The sequence below is a fragment of the Cherax quadricarinatus genome, chromosome 20 (assembly GCF_038502225.1).
Source record: "Cherax quadricarinatus isolate ZL_2023a chromosome 20, ASM3850222v1, whole genome shotgun sequence".
NCBI classification, from domain to species: domain Eukaryota; kingdom Metazoa; phylum Arthropoda; class Malacostraca; order Decapoda; family Parastacidae; genus Cherax; species Cherax quadricarinatus.
The window spans coordinates 47,100,435-47,127,971 of record NC_091311.1 but is presented as its reverse complement, the minus strand read 5'-3'; the positions used below and the strand labels follow the sequence as shown (position 1 = coordinate 47,127,971).

General features: G+C 41.0%; 1 protein-coding gene across 6 annotated transcripts in view; it reads left to right on the top strand.

The window, feature by feature from the left end:
* The window catches only part of Ocrl (Oculocerebrorenal syndrome of Lowe), a 134,996-nt gene that overhangs the window by 11,397 nt on the left and 96,062 nt on the right, over positions 1 to 27,537 (top strand). For 5 of the 6 annotated variants that reach the window (XM_070087054.1, XM_053793459.2, XM_053793443.2 and 2 more), the window contains one exon: positions 12,966 to 13,097. In XM_070087054.1, the coding sequence (XP_069943155.1) occupies positions 12,966 to 13,097 (132 nt within the window). The remainder of the gene's footprint in view (positions 1 to 12,965; positions 13,098 to 27,537) is intronic. The other variant, XM_070087053.1, reaches the window with a different exon arrangement.

The following is a 27,537-nucleotide window of genomic DNA, read 5'->3' as shown; positions in this document are numbered from 1 at the left end:
TGTTTTTTTGTCTTTAGCACTGCAACTATTGCAATTCTTACTCAAGGCACATAATACATTTATTCCATGGTATAAATACAAAATCCCATTGACTAAACATTTAGGCTGGATAAATGCTGGAAAGAGAACTTGAAAAGATGTTAGTTGAGTTCACTTTGAATTCCTGTTGTCATGCATATATAGCCTTCTTATTTGTGCCTAGATTGACATAATGAGAATATATTATATTTTCATTATCTATTGTCTGACCAAATACAAAAAAAAAAAAAATAGAAAATTTATAAAAGCTTTTTAAAGATGGAAAATCAATTTGTATTTAGTTTTTTAATTCTGTGACTAGATATTCTTTGGGGCTAACAGAAGGGCCTACCACAACCTTAAGACTTGGTAAGCATTTTGATTTGGATCTTCTAATGTTTGAGACATATAATAATGTGCTTGCCTCTCACCATACAAATTCTCCCTCACATTCTTTCATTCATAATAGTGTGAAATTTCAGTTTGCATTGACAGGAATGTACAATCATATGAAATGTTACCTGGATCCTAAGTTGGCATTGGCAGCACCATAAAAGTGATATAGGACAACATTAGGCCTAGCATAGCCTTAAGATTCGGTAAGAAGTCTTGTTAAGATTGTCTTCATTTTGGTGTGCAGAAGTAATGTGCTCGCCTTACACCCCTGGGGTTGGCAGATTTGAGGCCTGCATAATTTCTCCTTTATAATGTTACACCACTAACATTAGTGTGAAATTTAATTTTGATGACACAGATAAACCCACTTATAAAAAGAGAAAAGAAAAGAGTATTATATGCTGTATTTTAGTCTTCTACAGAGGCCCTGTTTCAGCAAAATCAGTGTCATGGATAAAAATATATTTTGCAGTAATGTAGTCTTTTTATCATCTGTTTTGTTTTTTCACGTGGGTTAGCCTGTGCCATCGAAAAGTGTTTGTTGCTTTTTTTTGTGCTTTAATTTTATATCTTTAAAAAAATTGAAAATAGAAGAGGTTTACCTTATTATCTTAAGGGAGTATTAGATATAATTAAAAGTAGAGGATTTGCAAAATGAGTATATCATGCAATGGATGAAATTTATATTGAAATAGACAAGTCATAAAAGAGAAAAGCTGTTAAACTAAGTATCAAGTGGATTCTTTATAAATAAGCTGAATTGGTATACAGTGGTACCCCGAGTTTCTTCCATAATTCATTCCAGAAGGCTGTTCGAGTGCCATTACCGAACGAATTTGCTCCCATAAGGAATAATGTAAATTAGATTAGTCCATTTCAGACCCCCAAAAATACGCTTACAACAGCACTTACAGTAATACACTTACATAATTGTTCGAGTTGGGAGCTGTACAAAACTCAGGGTACCACACTATATCTAAAGGAATAGATGCGTGATATTCTTAACTTCTTAAGTTAATAGCTGATACTTCTGGCATTTCAATAGATGACCTTGAATACAAAATTTACTCCAGTACAAATGATTGTTATAATTTATGCAGTATTTTGCTTTTTTCAGTTTCTATTTGTATCTGCATAATCCTTGCATGTTTAGGCATGAGACAAACACATATCTTGTTCATTTTAAAAAATACATACATACAGATTTCACATTTTTGTCCTGAAACTTGTTGGTTGATCAGTTTCGTATGTAAAATGGCAAAATTGTCGGTTAAGCACTAATTTGAATATTGAGTGTTAGTTAATGGAGTGATTAGTATTCAGTACCGTACAGTATACGTGTATATGTATGTCTCAGTCCACAAAGTTAAAGACCAGTTTTCTGGATGTTTTGCTATGTGCCATAATACATTGCTGTAAGATTACCGTAACTACGATCTGAGCAATGGCTTTTGGAAACTTATAAATTTTTTTTTTTTTTTTTTTTTTTTTTTTTTTTGCTATTATATTTCTTCAAAATTACTCTAGGTAACTCCATAACACTTACATATGATAGCATGAAACAAGCGCAACTCGTACAGTTGAATCCTCGGTATCGATAAGGAGATGTATTCACCGTATGTCTAATAGTAACTGTGATGATATACGTAATGTATGTGAAAGACTGCTCCCATGAAAGGAATGGATGTCATAATACAGTGTATCATTCAGTGTAAATCTTATTAGGTATGTGTTTGCAGGCATGATGTCTAAACATTTTTATGAATGTGTAAATCACTCTTAACACTAGTCTACAGATTTTGAAAAATTTCTGCTTTGGAAAGGAAAAAAAAAGATATTTTACCTTTAAGTTTTTTGGGATACTGAAAATGAATATGATCAAAATAACAATCAGATGGCTAAAGTTTTTCCTAAAGAAATTTATTTATAAATTTTGAGTTTTATATATATACTATATGTAATATGCATACTGTATTAGTAACATACAGTAGGGCCCCACTTATATGGTAGGTTAGGTTCCAGGCTACCGCCGAAAAGCAGAACTCCATTTTTTCCACTTATAAATGCATACAAATGCCAGACAACAAGTTTACACTAACATATATTAAGCTAACAGTAGAACTAGGCATTAAAAAACAATAAAAAGTCAAATACATCCATAGTACATTCATTACTTACCTAAATATATTTGTAGTCTTAATATAGGGCAAGAGGTGAGTAGTACTTATTTGTAGGAAGTCAGAGGAAGGTATCCCTGGCTCCCCATCCCAAACTTAATATACGATATTTAAAGCAGCCTAGAGAGAGAAAATACACATATGGTACACTCATTATTTACCTTAAAGTATGTGTAGTCTTAATGTAGGATGAGAGGTGAGTAGTATTTACAGTGGACTCCCGGTTCCCGATGCAATTGGTATCCGATAAATCTGGTAGCCGATGCATTTGATCGAAAAAAATTTGCCTCGCTTCCCGATACAAAACCCGGTATGCGATACGATTCGTATGAGACGTGTCCAGTGTTTACAAGCCAGCCAGTGTGTGCACATCTAAGGATACATTCGGTACATTCTATATTATCCATATTATCACTGTTTTTGGTGCTTGTTTCTGCAAAATAAGTCACCATGGGCCCCAAGAAAGTTTCTAGTGCCAACCCATCGAGACCAAGGGTGCTAATGACTATTGAAATTAAAGAAATGTGTGCAAAGTGGCTTGAAGTGCAAACCTTTTTTGATGAAAATCACCCTGACACAGCTACTGCAAGCCGTGTTGGCAACTTGTACAATGACACTGTTGTGAACCACTTTAGGAACGTCATCGAGAGGTAGAGGCCTCTGTGGACAGATATGTTGTGCGACACAAGTCCAGTGACTCTCAACCTGGTCCTAGTGGCATTAAAAGAAGGGAAGTAACCCCGGAAAAGGACTTGCTACCTCAAGTCCTAATGGAGGGAGATTCCCCTTCTAAATGCTAACACCATCCACACACTCCCCTCCTCCCATTCCATCAATCATCACCAGATCTTCATTAAAGGTAAGTGTCAATTATTCTTTTGTTACATATTATTCTATTGTTGTTGTTATTGTAATTATTCTATTGCATTAAGCTTATTATTTCATGTGGTAAAAGTTTTTTTTTTCATACTTTTGGGTGTCTTGCACGGATTAATTTGATTTCCATTATTTCTTATGGGGAAAATTGATTCGCTTTTCGATAATTTTGGTTTATGATGAGCTCTCAGGAATGGATTAATATCGTGAACCGGGGGTCCACTGTATTTGTAGGAAGTCAGGTGTAGGTAGCCAGTAATGCTTTTATTAACTCCACACCTTCTAATTTCCACACTCCGAATTTTCTGCATAATATTTACTCCACACATATTGCCCTTACACAGGACATCTCCACTGCCTCCAACCGTCTCCTCGCTGCTGCATTTACCACCCAAGCTTCACATCCATATAAGAGTGTTGGTACTACTATACTTTCATACATTCCCTTCTTTGCTTCCATAGATAACGTTTTTTGACTCCACATATACCTCAACGCACCACTCACCTTTTTTCCCTCATCAATTCTATGATTAACCTCATCCTTCATAAATCCATCCGCCGACACGTCAACTCCCAAGTATCTGAAAACATTCACTTCTTCCATACTCCTCCTCCCCAATTTGATATCCAATTTTTCTTTATCTAAATCATTTGATACCCTCATCACCTTACTCTTTTCAATGTTCACTTTCAACTTTCTACCTTTACTCACATTCTCAAACTCATCCACTAACCTTTGCAATTTTTCTTTAGAATCTCCCATAAGCACAGTATCATCAGCATAAAGTAACTGTGTCAATTCCCATTTTGAATTTGATTCCCCATAATTTAATCCCACCCCTTTTCCCGAACACCCTAACATTTATTTCTTTTACAACCCCATCTATAAATATATTAAACAACCATGGTGACATTACACATCCCTGTCTAAGACCTACTTTTACAGGGAAGTATTCTCCCTCTCTTCTACACACCCTAACCTGAGCCTCACTATCCTCATAAAAGCTCTTTACAGCATTTAGTAACTTACCACCTATTCCATATACTTGCAACATCTGCCACATTGCTCCTCTATCCACTATCTACTATCCACTATCCTCTATCTATTGTAATTACTATTCTATTGCATTAAACTGAATATTTATGTGGTAAAAGTTTTATTTTTTCATACTTTTGGGTGTCTTGCATGGATTAATTTGATTTCCATTATTTCTTATGGGGAAAATTGATTCGCTTTCCGATATTTTTGGTTTACGATGAGCTCTCAGGAACGGATTAGTATCGCGAACCGGGGGTCCACTGTATTATCATTGACATACCTTGTTCGCTGAGTTTAATCGTTTCTGACAACTACCTCTAGATGCCATCTTAAACGAAAGGAGAAGTAATGAGAAGAATTCACGCTGAGAATTGTAAACAAAGATGAATGTGTTAAGGGGAGTGACTGGGCCAAATGCAGATTCATACACATTTTCTCTGGTGCTGGACCAGAGAAAACATAATATTTTTCCTCTGCCTGGTTACCACACCTGGGATCATCTTTGTCATCCTCCTTTGTACATTTTCCAGAGAATTTATATCCATTCTGTAATACGGTGACCAAAACTGTGCAGCATAATCTAAATGAGGCCTAACCAAGGATGTATAGAGTTGAAGAACAACCTGAGGACTCCTATTATTTAACAAGCATAAATAATAGGAGTCCTCAGGTTGTTCTTCAACTCTATACATCCTTGGTTAGGCCTCATTTAGATTATGCTGCACAGTTTTGGTCACCGTATTACAGAATGGATATAAATTCTCTGGAAAATGTACAAAGGAGGATGACAAAGATGATCCCATGTATCAGAAACCTTCCCTATGAGGATAGACTAAGGGCCCTGAAACTGCACTCTCTAGAAAGACGTAGAATTAGGGGGGATATGATTGAGGTGTATAAGTGGAAGACAGGAATAAATAAAGGGGATGTAAATAGTGTGCTGAAAATATCTAGCCTAGACAGGACTCGCAGCAATGGTTTTAAGTTGGAAAAATTCAGATTCAGGAAGGATATAGGAAAGTACTGGTTTGGTAATAGAGTTGTGGATGAGTGGAACAAACTCCCAAGTACCGTTATAGAGGCCAGAACGTTGTGTAGCTTTAAAAATAGGTTGGATAAATACATGAGTAGATGTGGGTGGGTGTGAGTTAGACCTGATAGCTTGTGCTAACAGGTCGGTTGCCGTGTTCCTCCCTTAAGTCAATGTGACCTGACCTGTCTAGGTTGGGTGCATTGGCTTAAGCCGGTAGGAGACTTGGACCTGCCTCGCATGGGCCAGTAGGCCTTCTGCAGTGTTCCTTCGTTCTTATGTTCTTATGTTCTTATATTTATGTGAAATTTATTGTACTGATGAAAGATGAGGTGAATCATAGAATTGATGAGGGGAAAAGGGTGAGCGGTGCACTTAGGAGTCTGTGAAGACAAAGAACTTTGTCCTTGGAAGCAAAGAGAGGAATGTATGAGAGTATAGTTTTACCAATGCTCTTATATGGGTGTGAAGCATGGGTGATGAATGTTGCAGCAAGGAGAAGGCTGGAGGTAGTGGAGATGTCATGTCTGAGGGCAATGTGTGGTGTGAATATAATGCAGAGAATTCATAGTTTGAAAGTTACGAGGAGGTGCAGGATTGCCAAAACTGAGGAAGGGTTGTTGAGGTGGTTTGGACATGTAGAGAGAAAGGAACGAAACATAATGACTTCGAGTGTATAAATATGTAGTGGAGGGAAAGCGGGGCAGGGGTCGGCCTAGGAAAGGTTGGAGGGAGGGGGTAAAGGAGGTTTTGTGTGCAAGGGGCTTGGACTTCCAGCAAGCATGCGTGAGCGTATTTGATAGGAGTGAATGGAGACAAATGGTTTTTAATACTTGACGTGCTGTTGGAGTGTGAGTGAAGTAACATTTATGAAGGGATTCAGGGAAACCGGCAGGCCGGACTTGAGTCCTGGAGATGGGAAGTAGTGTCTGCACTCTAAAGGAGGGGTGTTAATGTTGCAGTTTTATAAACTATAGTGTAAAGCACCCCTCTGGCAAGACAGTGATGGAATGAATGATGATGAAAGTTTTTCTTTTTCGGGCCACCCTGCCTTGGTGGAAATCGGGGGTAAAGGAGGTTTTGTGGGTGAGGGGCTTGGACTTCCAGCAAGCGTGCATGAGCGTGTTAGATAGGAGTGAATGGAGACGAATGATACTTGGGACCTGACGATCTGTTGGAGTGTGAGCAGGGTAATATTTAGTGAAGGGATTCAGGGAAACCGGTTATTTTCATATAGTCGGACTTGAGTCCTGGAAATGGGAAGTACAATGCCTGCACTTTAAAGGAGGGGTTTGGGATATTGGCAGTTTGGAGGGATATGTTGTGTATCTCTATACGTATATGCTTCTAAGCTGTTGTATTCTGAGCACCTCTGCAAAAGCAGTGATAATGTGTGAGTGTGGTGAAAGTGTTGAATGATGATGAAAGTATTTTCTTTTTGGGGATTTTCTTTCTTTTTTTTTGGGTCACCCTGCCTCGGTGGGAGACGACCGACTTGTTGAAAAAAAAAAAAAAAAATAATTATTATTTTACTGTGGATGTATCATGTTTATATGCTATGTAACATGTTTCTTATATAATTTTGAAAAAATATCATAGATGGAATAATGGAAATGTCTATATTAATGTAATATACAACATTTAATGCGCCCAAGAGATTATTATTATTATTAATATGACGTCTTCAAGAGTAGAGAGACTCTTAGTGATTTTAATGTATACCTGCATCCCAGCACAGTGTGTAAGTATATTTAGGTACAAGTACACATAAGTATAATTATCAGAGTACATATAAAATATGCAATAACTTTAAAACACTTGAAATTTTTTAAAGTTTCCAGACATAATAGAGAGATGTGCTCACGGAGAATGTAAACAAAACTGGGTGGGGCGTGCCATATTAGAAAGACAGGGGGAACTATATAGCAAGTTTTGGTCATAAAGTGAAATGTCCGTATTCGCAGAATGCCCTAAGGTGAAATGCCGTAAAGCGGATCCCTACTGTACCTGTATAATGAATTCACTTACATTGATTCAGTCCAATGCTCCTTGTCTTGCCTCTTGTATTCCACTTCTGGAGCATCTCTTGTTATTGTCCAGCAGTAATCTGCTAACAATGATGGATTCCATTTTTCCTGGTAGCATTTCTCCACAACTTGAGATGTCGTAGTGGAAGGATTAACCATTTGCACCGCTGACCGTTCTGCAGTTGTCCAGATAAAAATAGGTGCAAATGTAGGGAATGTGTCTTTAACCCTTTCACTGGCCATCATGTAAAACTACATCATGAGGCCTGGGTCCCTGACGTAGTTTTACATCATGTGCTTGGCTCGCTCAGATAAGCTGCGAGCAGTAAAATATGGCCTAGATATGAGAGAATGTGTCTGTGCACAGTATAAAAAAAGTTCTGCTGCATGCAATGCATGATAGGAAAAGTAAAACTCTGACCATGTATATGGTTTAAAATAGCAAATTTGAGGTGTTTTCTTGGATGTTATTTTGGTTTTATTGGCTGTTTCATGGCATCATTTGGTAGAATGGAAGACATCCTACTTGAAATAGAGATGATTTATTTTGGGTGGTTTTAGGTCTGGAGATAGCTTGAAAATGAGCTCAAAGTAGCAGAAATATTTGATTTTTACCAATTTTCCTGAGGACAGGGGATGAGTAAGGCCTCTCTACTCCCCCAGTCTGTTTTATGGGTTTTTAATAGGTCTGATTTAATTATTGGGACACCATAAACCATGATTAATAATTTCTGGCTTATTTTATTATCTGGGACATAGAGAAAATCTTTTATTTTTGTGTGATTATGAATACAAAATGGAAGACATGTAATGTAGGAGAGGCCTGCGGATGTTGTTATAGTGCCTGGAATGTCTACTTTTTTTTTTTTTTTTTTTTTTTTTTTTTTTGTTTGTGTGTGTGTGTGTGTAAAATTGGCACTTTATAGAGTAGTAGTTGCAATAGTTGAATGGGCAGTTTCTTGTCCCAGATCGATAAAATGGAAGGCATACTAGTGAAATAGCTAAGAATTTGGTCAAATGAAGCAGTGCAGTTGGCTTAAAATATGACACAAATTGGGTGAAATTGCCAATGCGAAAATTATGTAAGGATTATACGTAAGCATTCAGCGATTATCTTAAAATCTAATTTGTCAGTAATGATTTTTGTCTTTCACAGTAGACTCCTTCATATCACATGGGTTACATTCCTATACTTGATATTGTGTGTAATATTGCAATACATGAGGTGAAGAATAAGTAGGAAAAATAGGGTTGCTTTTCTGACACCTCCACAAAAGCCACTAAAATTTTGTTTCAGTTTCTAAATTTGTAAAAAATGATAAGGGATTTGATTTCATTCATTATAGGTGTCGTTGCTTGTTAATCTAGAAATGTGTGGCAAGGGTTGATGTTACCCTGCTAGGCCTGGTTGGATGTACTGAGGCTTAGACAGTCAAAAAGAAGGGTATATGCAGCTAAAATGGTTTTGTAAAACAATATTTTTTATCTAAAATTCTGGTTACTGGTGAATGTTGATCATGACATCAGTGAAGAAGGTTGCTATGGTCCTACTGGGCTGAGGTAGATGGCTGTGGTGCATTTTTAAAACTGCTAAACCATCAAGAAAGCAGGCTTTCCTTCCTGTTCACATTCTTGGTTTATAGTACATTCTTTTTAGCAGACCAATCTGGATTATGATGATTCACTTGCACAAATTCTTACCTTCACCTCATTTTCTTGAATTTAAAGAAAGTTGATTCTCTAACTTGAAATATATGGACTATCTATATGTCCTGCTCATTGCCTTCGTGCATATGAATTGCCCTTGCATATGAACTGCCCTGAGGTTGTCAAAACATGCATAGATTTATGCTTAAACATCTTGGCACTTTCAGCATCACTAGGTTTTTTTTTTTTTTTTTGGCCACATATCTAGAGATGAGACAGGGTAATGAAAAGGTTTAAAATGGAGTGATAAACACAAGAGAGTATGGTATGGGACACATTCAGAAAGCAACTAACCACATGGGTGGGCATGTACACCAAGGTGCTAAGCTAGGACTCACCCTAAAATGCAGGCCTTGCTCTAGGCACAAAGGGAAAATCTGCTGTGCAGTCAAGCCTAATTCCACACAAACAGTAATTTTCACTCCAAACTTTATGGCACTAACATGCAATCAGTTCTATCAAGGGTGATCTTGGAAACAAAATTTTATCTGTGATGTTTTGATGATGTGATTTGCAATAGCGTGAAATACAAGAGTCTACCTTATTTAATTTTTTTCAAGTGACTCGTCCAAACAAGTTCACTAATCAGTGGATTAAGTTCAATGTGTGTTGATTAATTACCCAGAAATTTGTGAAAACAAAAATTACTTAGTCTCCTTAGGTTCCATAAATTAAGAGTGGAGATCCAATACTTCTTTCCTTGCTATAAATATGGGCAACTTTGACAGTGCTGTGTGACAAACTTAATTAACACATCTATATTCTTCAATAGAGCTGTTTTGATAGATTTATCAAACATGATCTCGTAAATCCTTCGTATTCAAGAATAAAAATACATGGTGTTTGTTTACTTCTGATTGTGCCTTTTGCTTCTGTACATCTTGATGTTATTCTATTATTTGTTAGTCTCATTTTAAGTATTGAAGATGTGTATTCTGTGCATGGCATTATGACATGCTACAGTGTATGCATTGTGAATATCACTGTTTACTGTAATGTCTCCTCAGATATTTCTCAGAAGTGTATGGCAAAGTTGTCCTTACTAAGACTCGTCATGTTGCAGGTACAGGTAAGATTGTTGCCAGAGCTTTGCTTGATGAGTTACATGAGAAGAGGAGACCACCCATACTGATCTCCATTCAAGGAAGTCTTAGTGCACTTTGAAATTGTAACTCTTTGTCCCCCCCTCATAACTAGCTCTGATATGTTAAAATACTTTCAAGTGGCTTGGTATTACTCTTAGTCATTCAGAAGGATAATTTAAGGAGGCAATGAGTAAAGCATGAAGTAGGAATGTGACAACAATTGCTTGATGAAGACAGAAGCCATTTGGATTACAACATTCCTCAGTATCTTGCAAAACTGCAGGATGAGCGTTGATATACTTGACATATCAGGGTGTACAGAATACTGTATATTAACTATTACTATATGTATAGTATCTTTGTTGAAAATGCTGATCCATTTTTTACGCAAATTGTGTTTTGAAAGATGATTCAATATTTTTTTGTGTGTAGAACATATGTTTCTTGAAATGTTTTAGATTTCCTTCTGACTATTGAAGAAAAAATGGTATATGTATGGAAGTAAATGATGTACATCGCCAAATTTAAACTGCATGGCAATAATGCTTATATTCGATTTTTGTTTATAAATTAGAATGGATGTATTCTCCACTACATTTGATGTGTATGGACTCAATAACCTTGCTTTCCAGTGTCTTAAATTGATGGGTAGATGACTGTAGGTCTTGTGTTTGTATTAGTTGTCTCCTGCTCCACTGTCTTTACAAAAATATGTCCAGTGTTGTATGTTTTTGTCTGTATTGTAGTGATGATTCAGTAGTTTCTATACTACAGTAGCATTACTGAAATTACTGTAGCACAATTTATGTAGTCTTTTCAGTGTTGAGACTAAAATAATGATACTGCCAACTTGTCATTGCCAAAGAAGAATAAAGGAGAAAAAGGAAGACAATGAATAGAGAGTAATAAATAAAACTTAAATAATTGGGAAATTGTAAGAAAATGGAATATTTAAGAGAAGATTTGTTATGTTCACAGGAATCGAACATAGGAAAAATTGACTAATGAAATGATAAATTTGTACACTTATACTTGCCAGTTTGTTTTTGCAAGGGTCAAGACAGCTCCTGGACCTGTCTCTTGAAATATATTAATTATCATCACTGATTCCTGTTATTCTTTGCTTTGTTGTACCCTTTCTTGAATCTGTGTAAGTGGTTTGCCCTCCACCATTTCCTTGTATTGGTCATTCACCTTCCCTTACACTAAAATTGAATAAGTACAGTATTTTCTAATTTCCCCCATGTCTCTTCTACATTTTTACTTTTCAGTTCGTCATGTCTCCTCTAGTCATTTACTCTTCCAGTGTCATTAAGTTGAATACATGTCAGTTTCTCCTTGTGTCTGTGTATATTGAGAATAATATATGCATGTGTTTGTGTAAGCATGGTTGGCCGCTTGGTGGCAAATTAAACTTGATGTTGTACATTAATTATCAGTAATAATGTACTGTGATATAAACTTATAAGATATGACTTACGTATGAGAATTTACTGGATTACTGAGATTTCTGAGGGTTATTTGGTATGGCCTATGGCCGTATGTGTGGTAGTTTTTGAAGCTATGGGACTCTGTTATCTTTGAAGTTTATCAGTAAAATTATACTAAAACATTTTAATGACATGAATATATAGGGGCTTGTGAATATACATATTAGAGATAGGACTGTTCCAAAATTTTTGCCAATGCAGTACTGATACCGATGCTCATTAGAGAGTAACAAAATTTTGGTAATGAAAGATTGAATAAGAGAGAGGAAGGAAGAGAGTATGGAGGAGGCAAATGTGTCTATTATATTGAGGGTTTCTTGTACTTACTATTCTTACACCTGACCTCCTTTTTTATCCCAGTGGCAATCCAAGCATGCAGTGTGGCACTTGATACACTCCATGCCTTTTATCCTGGTGCTTCTCTTCAGTTATCCTTTACAGCAGTGGTTCTTAACCTGTTTTGGGTTGCACCTCCAATCACAGTTAGCCCTCATCTCCACACCGTTCTCCTTTCTTCCTATAAAATTTTAAATGTAAAAATTAAAAAAAATCCTCCTTCTTTAAATAGGAAAATTGAAAAACTAGTTTTAATTCTTAACTTTATTATTTTAACTATTCAGAAGAATCTATTTAAGAAGCAACTCTCAAATATGCAATATATAAAGTGAAGTGGGATTTTTGACATTGCTTCTGAGCTGCCAGATCCAGAATATGTGGGCAGGTGCCAGAGAGAGAGCACAGTGCAAGTCTCCTTCAACATTCAGTTTACTTCTGTATTTGGTCTTGACAGCAACCAGCTTGAAGTGAGAACACAATCTCACCAGGATAAAAATATAAGGTTTACCTAAATTTAGTCACTTTTAGTGGAATTTCACACAGTGATAATTCTGCAATAATAATGTGCAGTTGTGGATTACAGTCTAGATTAACTTGTAAATTTTATTCTACCATTCATTCAGTTAACAGTTTTTTTTGTAAGTGGATGAATTTGTGTGAGTTTTGGGCATGTTGGAGATTTAGACTTTCGTGGTATTTTAGCAACTACTGTATGTACACATGATCATGAATACTCATAGTACGTGTGTTTTGCTTTAATGTAATTATTCTTTTGAAATTTCAGATACATCAAGTACAGATGTTGATACTGATGTCCTAGTGAATATCACATCGGGTAAAGTTCGGCTACTTTTTGAAATGCCATTCAGTCAACGTACAAATACTTTCGTCTCGGAAGTTTTAAGAGCTGCTGAAGGTAAGTATTTATATTTTCTAATTGATTAAGTTTTGTCCTGGGTCTTTCCCTTAAGTGAGTGGTCTCTAGGTACATAATCCCTGCAGTCATGGAGGCTTCATTGTACTACAGTCTTTAATGTACATGGGTGTACCTTAAGTGCAGGCATGTACATGAGTCAGGTTTTTTATGGGTGATGTTTGCTGTTACAACAGCAAATTAACTAATCTGCCTATAGAATAAAAATAGTACTTAACCCTTTGAGGGTTTCAGACATACTAGTACGGCTTACGACCCAGGGTTTTTGATGTACTAGTACGCCTAAATTCTAGCGCCCTCAAATCTAGCGAGAGAAAGCTGTTAGGCATACATATGAAAGAATGGGTCTGTGTGGTCAGTGTGCGCAGTATAAAAAAAATCCTGCAGCACACAGTGCGTAATGAGAAAAAAAAACTTTGAGCGTGTTTTTGGAATAAAACAGAGAATTTGCACTGTATTTTCGTATGGTATTTATTGTTGTATACTAGTATCTTGGTCTCATTTTATGGAATGGAAGACATATTACAAGAATTGAGATGATTTTGACTGGTTTTACAATGAAAAGTACCTTAAAATTGAGCACAAAGTAGCAGAAATGTTCGATTTTTATCAAAGTTCAGAAGTAAACAAATCATGCCAGGCGTCCAATACACGTCAACTGGTGAGTCTAATATTCTTTCACAAGTGCGCTGATATTATTTATACCATTTCTACACTAATGCAGCAGTCTGCATAACAGTAAATCTTCTATTTTTTATAATAATAAAAATTCAAAGTGGAAAGCCAAAGAAATATAAGAGGGGCCTGGGGATGTTACTAACGAACAGAGAACTTGTTATTTTAGTGCCAGGAATGTCTTTCTTGTTTATACTGGACCATATTTGGAAATTGGCATCTTTTGAAATTTGTGTGAAATTGGCAAAATTGCTAAATTCTGACCACTTTATTGGATAGTTGAAACTGGTAAATGGGTGGTTTCTTGTACTCATTCAATAGAAAAAAATGGAGTTCTAGCGAAATAGTTATGATTTTTGTCGACTAGTACATTGGAATTGGCCGAAAATAGGGCTCAAAGTGGGCAAAATCGCCGATGCGTAAACATAGTCGAGACTGCTAACTTCGCGAGAGCATAATTCCGTAAGTTTTCCATCAAATTTCATACTTTTGGTGTCAATATGATCGGGAAAAGATTCTCTATCTTTTCGTAAGAAAAATAATTTTTTTTTTTTTTAAATTTGGCCGACCCTGAGAACAAGTTTCGGAGAGGGCCTGTCGACCCTCAAAGGGTTAATAAATGCATTTTCAGAAACTGTAGATAATGCACTTGAATTACTGGAGATGAACCTAAATTTTTTTCCCCTTTCTCTACAGTGATACATAATGCTGTACAGAAGTATACATTTACAAACTGTTTATAATAACATCTTTATATTAAGTAGGATCCTAGGTAGTAAGTTGGTAGACAGCAACTGCCCAGGGAGGTACTACCATCTTGCAAAGTGAGTGTACATTGGAAGACTGTAATTGTTTTACATGATGGTAGGATTGCTGGTGTCTTTTTTTCTGGCTCTTAAACATGCAAGATTTCAGGTATGTCTTGCTACTTCTACTTACACTTAGGTCACACTACACATGCATGTACACACATATATTTACACACCCCTCTGAGTTTTCTTCTATTTTCTTACTAGTTCTTGTTCTTGTTTATTTCCTCTTATCTCCATGGGGAAGTGGAATAGAATTCTTCCTCTGTAATCCATGCGTGTTGTAAGAGGCAACTAAAATGCTGGGAGCAAGGGTCTAGTAACCCCTTCTCCTGTACACATTACTAAAGTTAATAAGAGGAACTCACTTTTTTTCTTTTTGGGCAACCCTGCCTCGATGGGATATGGCTGGTGCATTGAAATAAATAAATAAATACATATGCGTGCACACCAGTCAACAATCAAGGACCAGGTAATCAGACTGAGGAAGGGTGATGGGGAGTTCACAAGAAACGCCCGAGAGGTATGCGAGGAGCTCAACACGAGATTTAAAGAAGTATTTACAGTGGAAACCAGTAGGACTCCAGGAAATCAGAACAGGGGGGTACACCAACAAGTGCTGGATGAGGTACACATAACCAAGGAGGAGGTGAAGAAGCTGCTATGTGAACTTGACACCTCAAAGGCGGCGGGAACAGACATCTCTCCGTGGGTCCTTAGAGAGGGAGCAGAGATGCTGTGTGTGCCATTAACAAAGATCTTCAACACATCCATTGAAACTGGGCAACTCCCTGAGGTATGGAAGCTGGCAAATGTAGTCCCAATTTTTAAAAAGGGAGACAGACATGAGGCATTAAACTATAGACCTGTATCACTAACGTGTATAGTATGCAAAGTCATGGAGAAGATCATCAGAAAGAGAGTGGTGGAGCACCTGGAAAGAAACAAGTGTATAATTGACAACCAGCATGGTTTCAGGAAAGGAAAATCCTGTGTCACAAACCTACTGGAGTTTTATGACAAGGTGACAGAAGTAAGTCAAGAGAGAGACGGGTGGATCGACTGCATTTTTTTGGACTGCAAGAAGGCCTTTCACACAGTTCCTCACAAGAGGTTATTGCAAAAGCTACAGGATCAGGCACACATAACAGGAAAGGCACTGCAATGGATCAGAGAATACCTGACTGGGAGGCAACAAGAAGTCATGGTACGTGACGAGGTGTCAGAGTGGGCGCCTGTGACAAGCGGGGTTTCACAGGGGTCAGTCCTAGGACCTGTGCTGTTTTTGGTATATGTGAATGACATAACGGAAGGGATAGACTCAGAAGTGTCCTTGTTTGCAGATGATGTGAAGTTAATGAAAAGAATCAAATCGGATGAGGATCAGGCAGGACTACTAAGAGACCTGGACAGGCTACAAGCCTCGTCCAGCAACTGGCTCCTTGAGTTTAACCCTGCCAAATGCAAAGTCATGAAGATTGGGGAAGGGCAAAGAAGACCCCAGACACAATATAGTCTAAATGGCCAAATTCAAATTCAATTCAAATTCAAAGTTTATTCTCTATAAAGATTACAATGTTGAATTTACAGAATTTGGTTGTTGTGTGGTTTACATGTAGTTAAATAATGATTACAGAGTGTACCACTAGAACGCCTAGCATGGCTAGGCATTTCGGGCAGACTTAGTTTAATTCTTTATTTTAAAATATTACAAATTATGAGGTAAGTTGGTATTATGGCTAAGTGACTAAATACTAGTTTGTGAGTTTAGCAATGTGAATGCTTTTGTTTTGGCACAGTACATAGTTTCAGTATTGGAGTATCATAGGATTCATTATTTTAAGATTGAGATTAATATTTCTGTTTATGGTCAAATGGGTGAGTGAGTGTAAGTGTGAACCACCAGGTGGTATTCGTGTAGTTAGTTGATGGGGTTTATCAGGGAGATAAGATGTTTTCTAATGGTAGTTTTGAAGGTGATGAATGTGTCTGCAGTTCTAGAGTTCTCAGGTAGGGTGTTCCAGATTTTAGGGCCTTTGACATACATTGAATTTTTGTAAAGGTTTAGTCGGACATGGGGAATGTCGTAGAGATGTTTGTGTCTGGTGTTATGCCTGTGGGTTCTGTCACAACTATCAAGAAAGCGTTTTAGGTCAAGGTTGATATTGGAGTTTAAGGTCCTGTAGATGTAGATTGCACAGTAGTAAGTGTGGATGTACTGAACAGGGAGTAAGTTTAGATCTATGAAGAGTGGGGGGGTGTGTTGCCAGGGATGGGATTTAGTGATTATTCTTACTGCAGCTTTTTGTTGGGTTATTATTGGCTTTAGGTGTGTTGCTGCAGTTGATCCCCAAGCACAAATAGCATAGGTGAGGTATGGATAAATAAGTGAGTGGTATAATGTGAGAAGGGCATTTTGCGGCACGTAGTATCGTATCTTGGAGAGGATCCCAACTGTTTTGGATACTTTTTTGGTTATGTGTTGGATATGGGTGCTGAAATTCAGGTTGTTGTCAAGGTATAGGCCTAGGAATTTGCCCTCATTATGTCTGGTAATTAGAGTGTTGTCAATCTTAATGTTAATTTGTGCATCTCCTGCTCTGCTACCAAACATAATATAGTAGGTTTTGTCAGTGTTAAGCGTAAGTTTATTGGCTGTCATCCAAGTCGATATTTTGATCAGCTCCTCGTTAACAATGGTGTTGAGGGTGGCAAGATTAGGGTGAGAGATGACATAAGTCGTGTCGTCAGCAAAGAGAATGGGTTTCAGGTGTTGGGATACGTTTGGAAGATCATTGATGTATATGAGGAAGAGCAGGGGACCAAGGACACTTCCCTGCGGAACTCCAGTATCAAGTGACCGTGTTGTTGATGCTGTGTCTTTAACGGTAACATACTGATACCTATTAGTAAGGTAAGATTTGAAATAAGCAAGCGCATGGTCTCTTATAACGTAATGGTCAAGTTTGTGGAGTAGGATGTCGTGGTCTACTGTGTCAAAAGCTTTTCTTAGGTCAATAAAAATTCCTAGTGGATATTCCTTATTTTCCAATGCTGTGTAAAGCAGATCTATCATTTTTATGATTGCATCATTAGTGCTTTTATTTTTCCTAAATCCAAATTGGCAGGGGTTGAGTATGTTTTGTGCTGTTATAAATGAATATAGTCTCCTGTGCACGAGTTTTTCAAAGATTTTGGATAGCAATGGTAAGTTTGATATTGGCCTATAGTTGTTTAAGTCTGTAGGGTCACTCAAGGAAAAAGATCTGGGGGAGAGTATAACACCGAGCATATCTCCTGAGGCGTACATCAATCAGATAACTGCTGCAGCATATGGGTGTCTGGCAAACCTACGGATAGCGTTCCGATACCTCAGTAAGGAATCGTTCAAGACTCCGTATACCATTTACATCAGGCCCATACTGGAGTATGCAGCACCAGTTTGGAATCCACACCTGGTCAAGCACGTCAAGAAATTAGAGAAAGTGCAAAGGTTTGCAACAAGACTAGTCCCAGAGCTAAGGGAATTGTCCTACGAAGAAAGGTTGAGGGAAATCGGCCTGACGACACTTGAGGACAGGAGGGTCAGGGGAGACACGATAATGACATATAAAATACTGCGCGGAATAGACAAGGTGGACAAAGACGGGATGTTCCAGAGATGGGACACAGAAACAAGAGGTCACAATTGGAAGTTGAAGACTCAGATAAATCAAAGGGATGTTAGGAAGTATTTCTTCAGTCATAGAGTAGTCAGGCCGTGGAATAGCCTAGAAAGTGACGTAGTGGAGGTGGGAACCATACATAGTTTTAAGGCAAGGTTTGATAAAGCTCATGGAGCAGGGAGAGAGAGGACCTAGTAGCAATCAGTGAAGAGGCAGGGCCAGGAGCTATGACTCAACCCCTGCAACCACAAATAGGTGAGTACACACACACACACACACACACACACACACACGAATCAAAGGGATGTTAGGAAGTATTTCTTCAGCCACAGAGTAGTTTGGGAAGCAATGTAGTGGAGGCAGGATCCATGCATAGCTTTAAGCAGAGGTACGATAAAGCTCATGGTTCAGGGAGAGTGACCTAGTAGCGACCAGTGAAGAGGCGGGGCTAGGAGCTTGGACTCGACCCCTGCAACCTCAACTAGGTGAGTACAACTAGGTGAGTATACACACACACACACACACACACACACACACACACACACACATGGTTCTGAGAATAGTTGTGTGTGGCAAGCACACACACAACTATTCTCAGAACCATACAACCCATCACACCATCCCAACACACACTACAATCCATACCCACAGCCTCCACCCAACACCGAGCTATAGAATCCCACAGTATGCTACCAGGTCTCCCACCCACACAAGCCCCCCAAACCAGAGTGTTGGAAAGGAAACTGAAGGTTTGGTACACAAACGCTGATGGAATAACAAATAAGTGGGAGGAGTGGCATGAAAGAGTCAAAGAGGCATCACCGGACATCATAGCTCTCACAGAAACCAAGCTTACAGGTATGATAACAGATGCCATCTTTCCAATGGGATACCAAATCCTGAGGAAAGACAGAGGGAACAGGGGGGGGTGGAGGAGTGGCATTGCTGATCAAAAATCGCTGGAATTTTGATGAGCTGGAGAGAGGAGACAGCGGAGAAGAAAGTGATTACATAGCGGGAACGCTTCAATCCGGAGGTCCCAAGGTGGTAATAGCAGTGATGTGTAACCCACCACAGAACAGCAGGAGGCCAAGGCAAGAGTACGATGAGAGCAGTAGAGCGATGGTTGACACACTGGCTACAGTGGCCAGAAGAGCTCATGCATGCAGGGCAAAGCTCCTGATCATGGGTGACTTGAACCACAAGGAGATCGATTGGGAGAATTTGGACCCGCATGGGGGCCAAAATACATGGAGGGCTAAGATGATGGAGGTGGTACTGGAAAACTTCATGTACCAACACGTAAGGGACACTACAAGAGAGAGAGGAGAGGATGAACCAGCAAGGCTGGACTTAGTATTCACCTTGAGTAGTGCAGATATTGAGGACATCACATATGAAAGACCCCTTGGGGCCAGTGACCATGTGGTTTTAAGCTTCGAATACACAGTAGAGCTACAAGTGGAGGCCTCTTCAAGGGGGGCTCCTTGGTGTGGTGAAGAGGCTCTTGGTCTGAGGAATTAGACCTGTCGGTCTACTTCCTCAGACCGAACCTAATTACCCCCCAATCCCCCGTTCCCTATCCCATCCTCCCCTTTTTCCTTTCCTCCTCCCCACCCCTCCCTTTTGCCCATTTTTTTTTTTTTTTTTTTTTTTTTTTCCACAGGCACGCTAGTTCCTAGGTAGGGGAAAGGGTACCGGGGTCCATCCCATTCCGTTGAGGTTCTTGGTGGTGGCGTAGTTTGCCGTGGAATCTGGATTGCCTGGGGATGTCCTGATCCCTCTCCGGTATCCCGGAGGGTGGCTTTGGGTGTCTCTCGGGCGACAGGTGTATCTCTGGAAGCCACCTTTCGGATTCCGGGGGTGGTGGCCGAAGGAGGTATGCTTTGTGGCGGATTTCCGGCCGCCCTCTCTTTTGTCCACCGAGGTAGCTCGGCAGATGTGAGGTTGCTATCCCGATTGCCGGTTTACTGGCATGATGGGTAGGGTATGGCACGGGTTCCATGCTGCATCTGCGCTACTTGCGGTGCTGAGGTCCTCTTGGGCACGGAGGGAGATTTCTGGCCCTTTCATTCCTCCTAGGAACTATCCCTCCCCAGTCCCCCCTTTTTTTTATTCTTTTTTTTATTTTTATTTTCTTTTCTTCTTTCTTTTTTTTCTTAAAAACAAAAAGAAAGAAGTAACCTAACCATGGCAGCCCTAGTCCATGAACCTGCTACCCCCGGGCCCCTTCTTGATACCGCACCCCGTTCTGACCCCGCCTCGTCTTTGGACCACTCTTCGGACACTCCTCATGCCTCTGTACCTCTTGCCGGTGCTGTTTCCTCACCCACTTCAGGTACTGAGGCCTCGACTGACTCCTTCGATTTATCTGACCTTCGCTTTCCTCTGACTATGCTTCCGGCCTCTCCCTCTACGGTGCGGCAATTTTCGAATCGCCGGCCCGTTCCACGTCGGACCAACTCTGGTCCCACGCCTAAACGACAACGACAATTAACTGCTGATGATACTTCTCCACCTTCTCGTTCTTCTCAGAAAAGATCGACACGTCCTTCACTACCTTTCCACGCTCAGTTTCAGACTGCACAGTGGACTAAATTCTTCACTTTACGACCGACTTCCTCTACTGCCTATCTTTCTGACCACAGTATTGGCAAGGCACTCCTACGCCATGTTGGTAAAGATATTTCTTTTCATGCTCTTAAGAGCGGTACTCGCATCGTCACCGTACAGAATGCTACCCAGGCTCATGAGCTTTCTCGTCTTTCCCATATCGATACTGTTCCTGTAACTATTGAAAAGCATCATTCCCTCAATTCTTGTAGTGGTACCATCATTCTGCCCCATACCATAGTTCAGCAAAATTTCCAGACATGTGGCACTGACATTCTTGAACAGCTGGAACTCCAAGATCTCCCAATCCTCAAGGTAGACACTTACATTCTTCCTGCCCGCGGGCGGAGACGATACCCTAGCAATGTGGCTCGTTTAACTTTTGACAGCCGTGAACTCCCATCCTCAGTTTATGTAGCAGGACATCGGTTACAAGTTCGAAAGGTGATCCCTACACCGCAACAGTGTAGAAATTGCTGGCGATTTGGCCATCCAGCGAAATATTGCAGATCTATCGCTGAATGCCCAGTCTGTGGTGCTGATGACCATTCTAATACATCTTGCAATCGACCTCCCTCTTGCCTTAATTGTCATGAGGCTCACCCTTCGTACTCTCGCCGTTGTCAAGTCTACTCAAACGAGCGGGAAATCCATTGCCTCAAAGAGGCAGAAGGTCTCCCTTATGCCATGGCAGTTTCTCATCTCCGCCTCCAAGGGAGACTACCTCGTGTTTCTTATTCCCGTGTTTCAAAACGTCCCCTCACTTCTGGTATCCCATCTTCTGCACCCACCTCTGTGGTTACCTCTCCCATAGTCACTCCTGTATCTAATTCTTTTGCTGTCCTCGGCTCAGACGTCCCTACTTCAACGTCTCGGTCTGATCTTGCTTCTTCGTGTTCTCTCTCACAAGCCTCAAAAGTCAAAAAAAGGTCCGTTAACACCTCCTACCCATCTTCCACCTCCTCATTTTCCCTTCCCTGTCTCTGTACCTGGTTCTCCCCCTCTCACTGGCTCTGTTACAAGTGTAGAGGTTCACCCTCCTCCTCGTACTGTACCTTCCTCCCCTGTTCCCTCCCAAGTTTCTTCCTCTTCGGCCACCTCCCAGGTTTCTGCCTCTTCTGTCCCCTTCCACGCTTCTCCAGTTCCCTCCACCCTTCCGTCCCCCCCTACCTTGGTACAGTCCATTACAATTCCAATCTTTACTCATCCTCCCCCTACCATTTCCAATATTGTCTCCCATACGACGTCTCTGAATTCTGAAACACTTGAAGCAATCTCTGAATATATTGCAGAGACCAAACCATCAATGGACACTGATCCACCCTCCGCTCCTTCTCTATCCTCTACTCCATCTGCGCAACTCCTTTCTTCACAGCGCACCGTTCCTTCGCTGCTTGAACGTTTTCCACTGCCTCCGCATGTGGACTTTTCTAACCCCTCTAGTCCGTAGGAACCCTTACGTGCGGATTTCAGGTATCTTTATCATTGCCAATCATGGCCTATTTACGGTGGAATATACGCGGCCTCAGGGGTAATCGGGGTGAGCTTCAGATGTTACTCTCCCAATTTTCCCCTGTTGGTGTTTGCTTACAGGAACCAAAATTACACTCTGCTGTTATCTCTCCCATCTCAGGCTATTATTTATTGTATTCTTCAGATCCTTTTCCTGATGGGACCTTTAATGAAAGTGCCCTTCTTCTACGCACTGATATTCCGTACCATCAGCTATTTGTTCGTACTTCGCTGCATTACACAGCAGCCCGTATCCACTTGCATATGTGGTATACGCTCTGTTCTTTATATCTCTCTCCTTCTCGGGCATTATCTATTCCGGATATTGCCTTTCTTGTTTCGTCATTACCACCACCGATTCTGTTACTTGGTGATTTTAATGCCCACCATTTCCTCTGGGGGGGTCTCACTGTGATTCCCGTGGCATTCAGTTAGAGGCTTTTCTTGCCACCCACCCCCTCCATGTTTTAAATACAGGTACTCACACCCATTTTGATCCTCGGACTCACACTCTCTCTTGCATCGATCTCTCAGTCTGCTCTTCCTCCGCCGCATTAGACTTCACTTGGTCTGTTCTTCCGGACTTACATGACAGCGATCATTTCCCAATCATTCTTACTTCCCCTTCATATTCACCACCTCTTCGCATCCCACGCTGGCAATTTGATCAGGCAAATTGGAACCTTTACTCACACCTAACTGTTTTTAGAGAGGTTCCTTCTTCGTCCTCCATCGATGAGCTTTTACACCTCTTCTCGTCCTCCATTTTAACCGCAGCTTCTCATTCTATACCCCAAACTTCGGGCAGGCATTCTCAGAAATGCGTGCCTTGGTGGTCTCCTGCTTGTGCTCGTGCAGTACGTTTGAAACGCGCTGCATGGGGCAGGTACCGGTACAATAGAACCACAGAGAGACTTCTTGAATTTAAGCAGAAGCGTGCGATCGCTCGCCGTGTCATCCGTGATGCTAAACGCACTTGCTGGCGAGATTATGTCTCCACCATCACCTCTGCTTCCTCTATGAGTGCAGTCTGGAAAAAAGTATGAAAACTGAAATATTCTCCTGACCCGGTTCCTGTTCTGCGGGTTGCCGGTGTTGATATAGCAAACCCACTAGATGTTGCCAATGAAATTGGCAATCATCTGGTCCGTATTTCTCAGGGACTCCATCTATGCCCCTCATTTCTTTCCTCAAAGTCTGCCAGAGAGTTAGCACCCTTGGACTTTTCTTCTCTCAGAGAAGAACAGTATAATGTGCCTTTTACACTTCAAGAACTGGAGGCAACACTCTCAGCTTGCCGATCATCGGCAGCTGGGCCCGACGACATTCATATTCGTATGCTACAACATTTACATCAGTCAGCCCTTGCAGTCCTATTACGCCTTTACAATCTTATTTGGTCACAAGGAGTTCTTCCACACCTGTGGAAATCCGCCATTGTTCTCCCTTTCCACAAACCAGGCACTATGGGACATGAAACCTCCCACTATCGTCCCATTGCTCTTACCAGTGCAGTTTGCAAAGTGATGGAACGCCTAGTAAATAGACGTTTAGTGTGGTATTTAGAGACACACAACAGTCTCTCCACTCGTCAATATGGCTTTCGTAAGGGACGTTCTACCATAGACCCCTTACTACGCTTGGATACGTATGTTCGTAATGCCTTTGCGAATAACCACTCAGTTATTGCCATATTTTTTGACCTTGAGAAGGCATATGACACAACTTGGAGGTATAATATTTTAGCCCAAGCCCACTCCTTAGGCCTTCGAGGCAATCTACCATCCTTCCTTAAGAACTTTTTAACTGACAGGCATTTCCGTGTTCGGGTTAATAATGTGCTCTCCCCGGACTTTATCCAAGCTGAAGGTGTCCCCCAGGGATGTGTTCTGAGCACAACACTTTTTCTCCTTGCTATTAATGATTTGGCCTCTAGTCTTCCATCAAATATTTGGTCATCACTCTATGTTGATGACTTCGCTATTGCCTGTGCAGGCGCTGACTGTCACCTTATTACAGTTTCTCTCCAGCATGCAGTCGACTGTGTTTCCAATTGGGCCACCACACGTGGGTTTAAATTTTCCAGCACTAAAACCCACCAAATTACTTTCACTAGACGCTCTGTCATCTCCGATCATCCTTTGTACCTCTATGGCTCCCGTATCCCTGAACGTGATACAGTCAAGTTTCTGGGCCTCCTCTTTGATCGTAGGTTATCCTGGAAACCTCACATTACCTCTCTGAAGGCAACTTGCCACAGCCAGCTGAACCTCCTTAAAACCCTTGCTCATCTTTCATGGGGAGCTGATCGTCGAACCCTCCTTCGCCCACATTCCACCCTTATCTTATCGAAACTTGATTATGGTGACCAGATGTATTCAGCGGCATCTCCTGCTACTCTCTCTAGCCTTAACCCCATTCATCACCAAGGATTACGTTTATGCCTTGGTGCTTTTCGCTCTTCCCCTGTCGAGAGCCTCTATGCAGAAGCGAACGTTCCATCCTTATCCGATCGCCGTGATGCCCATTGCCTTCGCTACTATGTACGCTCTCATGATCTCCGCAATCCTTCCATTTATAGAATGGTCACTGATATTAGTAGACATTCTTTATTTGTTCGCCGCCCCTGTTTACTCCGTCCCTTCTCTCTTCGCCTTCATTCGCTCTTGTCTTCTCTTCAATTACCACCTTTCTATGTACATGTAGCATCTCACTTTTCCCTACCCCCCTGGGAAGTTCCAGCTGTTCGAGTCTGTTCTTTCTCTCTCCCTTGCTCGAAAGCCCAACTGTCTACGGTCGCTTCCCGCTCTCATTTTCTTGACCACTTTCACTCTCATTCTCATGCCATTGCTGTGTACACAGATGGCTCTAAGTCTTCTGACGGCGTAGGATTCGCAGCAGTGTTTCCGGACAGCGTCGTACAAGGGCATTTACTATCTTCGGCTAGTATTTTTACTGCTGAATTGTATGCCATCCTTACAGCACTTATCCGTATTGCATCTATGCCTGTGTCATCATTTGTGGTTGTCTCAGACTCCCTTAGTGCTTTACAGGCTATACAGAAATTTGATACACCTCACCCCTTAGTCCTCCGTATCCAACTTTGGCTACGCCGCATCTTTACCAAGCATAAAGATATTGTTTTTTGTTGGGTCCCTGGTCATGTTGACGTACAGGGCAATGAACAGGCAGACACTGCTGCGCAGTCAGCAGTACATGACCTACCAGTTTCATGTAGAGGTATTCCATTTACGGACTATTTTGCTGCAATATCTTCCCAACTTCACACCCGTTGGCAACAACGTTGGTCTACTATGCTCGGCAACAAACTTCAATCTATTAAACCGAGTATAGGTTACTGGCCGTCTTCTTATCACCAGTGTCGAGGTTGGGAGACTACTCTCTCCCGTCTTCACATTGGCCATACTCGTCTTACTCATGGATATCTCATGGAGAGGCGCCCTGCTCCTCTCTGTGAGAATTGCCAAGTTCCATTATCAGTCAGCCACATTCTGTTCGACTGCCCACTTTATCAACGAGCACACAGAATTTACCTCCGTCGTCGTCTTCGCTCTGCTGCTCTCTCTTTACCTTCCCTTCTCGCTGATGGACCCACCTTTCATCCAGACTCTCTCATTGACTTTTTGACAACAACTGACTTACTTCACAAATTCTGATACCTTCAGCCCTTTCTACTTCAATCTCTTGCTACCCCCTACCCCCGTACTGTCCCCTGCCCCGCTGTTTTCTGTAACCTACTGATCATCCCTCCTCCCTTCTGCCATCCAATACCCTCGCTTCCTTCCCTACCCTGCAGCGCTGTATAGCCCTTGTGGCTTAGCGCTTCTTTTTTGATTATAATAATAATAATACAAGTGGAGGGAGAAGCAGGAAGGCCAGGACGAATGAAGCCAAACTACAAGAAAGGGGACTACACAGGAATGAGGAACTTCCTGAACGGGGTTCAGTGGGACAGAGAACTGGCAGGGAAGCCAGTTAATGAGATGATGGAATATGTAGCAACAAAATGCAAGGAGGCTGAGGAGAGGTTTGTACCCAAGGGTAACGGGAATAATGAAAAAGCCAGGATGAGCCCATGGTTTACCCAAAGGTGCAGGGAGGCAAAAACCAAGTGTGCTAGGGAATGGAAGAAATATAGAAGGCAAAGGACCCAGGAGAATAAGGAGAGCAGTCGTAGAGCCAGAAACGAATATGCACAGATAAGAAGGGAGGCCCAAAGACAATATGAAAATGACATAGCAGCGAAAGCCAAATCTGACCCGAAACTGTTGTACAGCCACATCAGGAGGAAAACAACAGTCAAGGACCAGGTAATCAGGCTAAGGAAGGAAGGAGGAGAGACAACAAGAAATGACCGTGAAGTATGTGAGGAACTCAACAAGAGATTCAAAGAAGTGTTCACAGAGGAGACAGAAGGGGCTCCAGAAAGATGGAGAGGTGGGGCACATCACCATGTGCTGGACACAGTGCACACAACCGAGGAGGAAGTGAAGAGGCTTCTGAGTGAGCTAGATACCTCAAAGGCAATGGGGCCAGATAACATCTCCCCATGGGTATTGAGAGAGGGAGCAGAGGCGCTATGTGTACCCCTAACAACAATATTCAATACATCTATCGAAACAGGGAGATTGCCTGAGGCATGGAAGACAGCAAATGTAGTCCCAATCTTTAAAAAAGGAGACAGACATGAAGCATTAAACTACAGACCAGTGTCACTGACATGTATAGTATGCAAAATCATGGAGAAGATTATCAGGAGAAGAGTGGTGGAACACCTAGAAAGGAATGATCTCATCAACAGCAGCCAACATGGTTTCAGGGACGGGAAATCCTGTGTCACAATCCTACTGGAGTTCTATGACATGGTGACAGCAGTAAGACAAGAGAGAGAGGGGTGGGTGGATTGCATATTCTTGGACTGCAAGAAGGCGTTTGACACAGTTCCACACAAGAGATTGGTGCAAAAACTGGAGGACCAAGCAGGGATAACAGGGAAGGCACTACAATGGATCAGGGAATACTTGTCAGGAAGACAGCAGCGAGTCATGGTACATGGCGAGGTGTCAGAGTGGGCACCTGTGACCAGCGGGGTCCCACAGGGGTCAGTCCTAGGACCAGTGCTGTTTC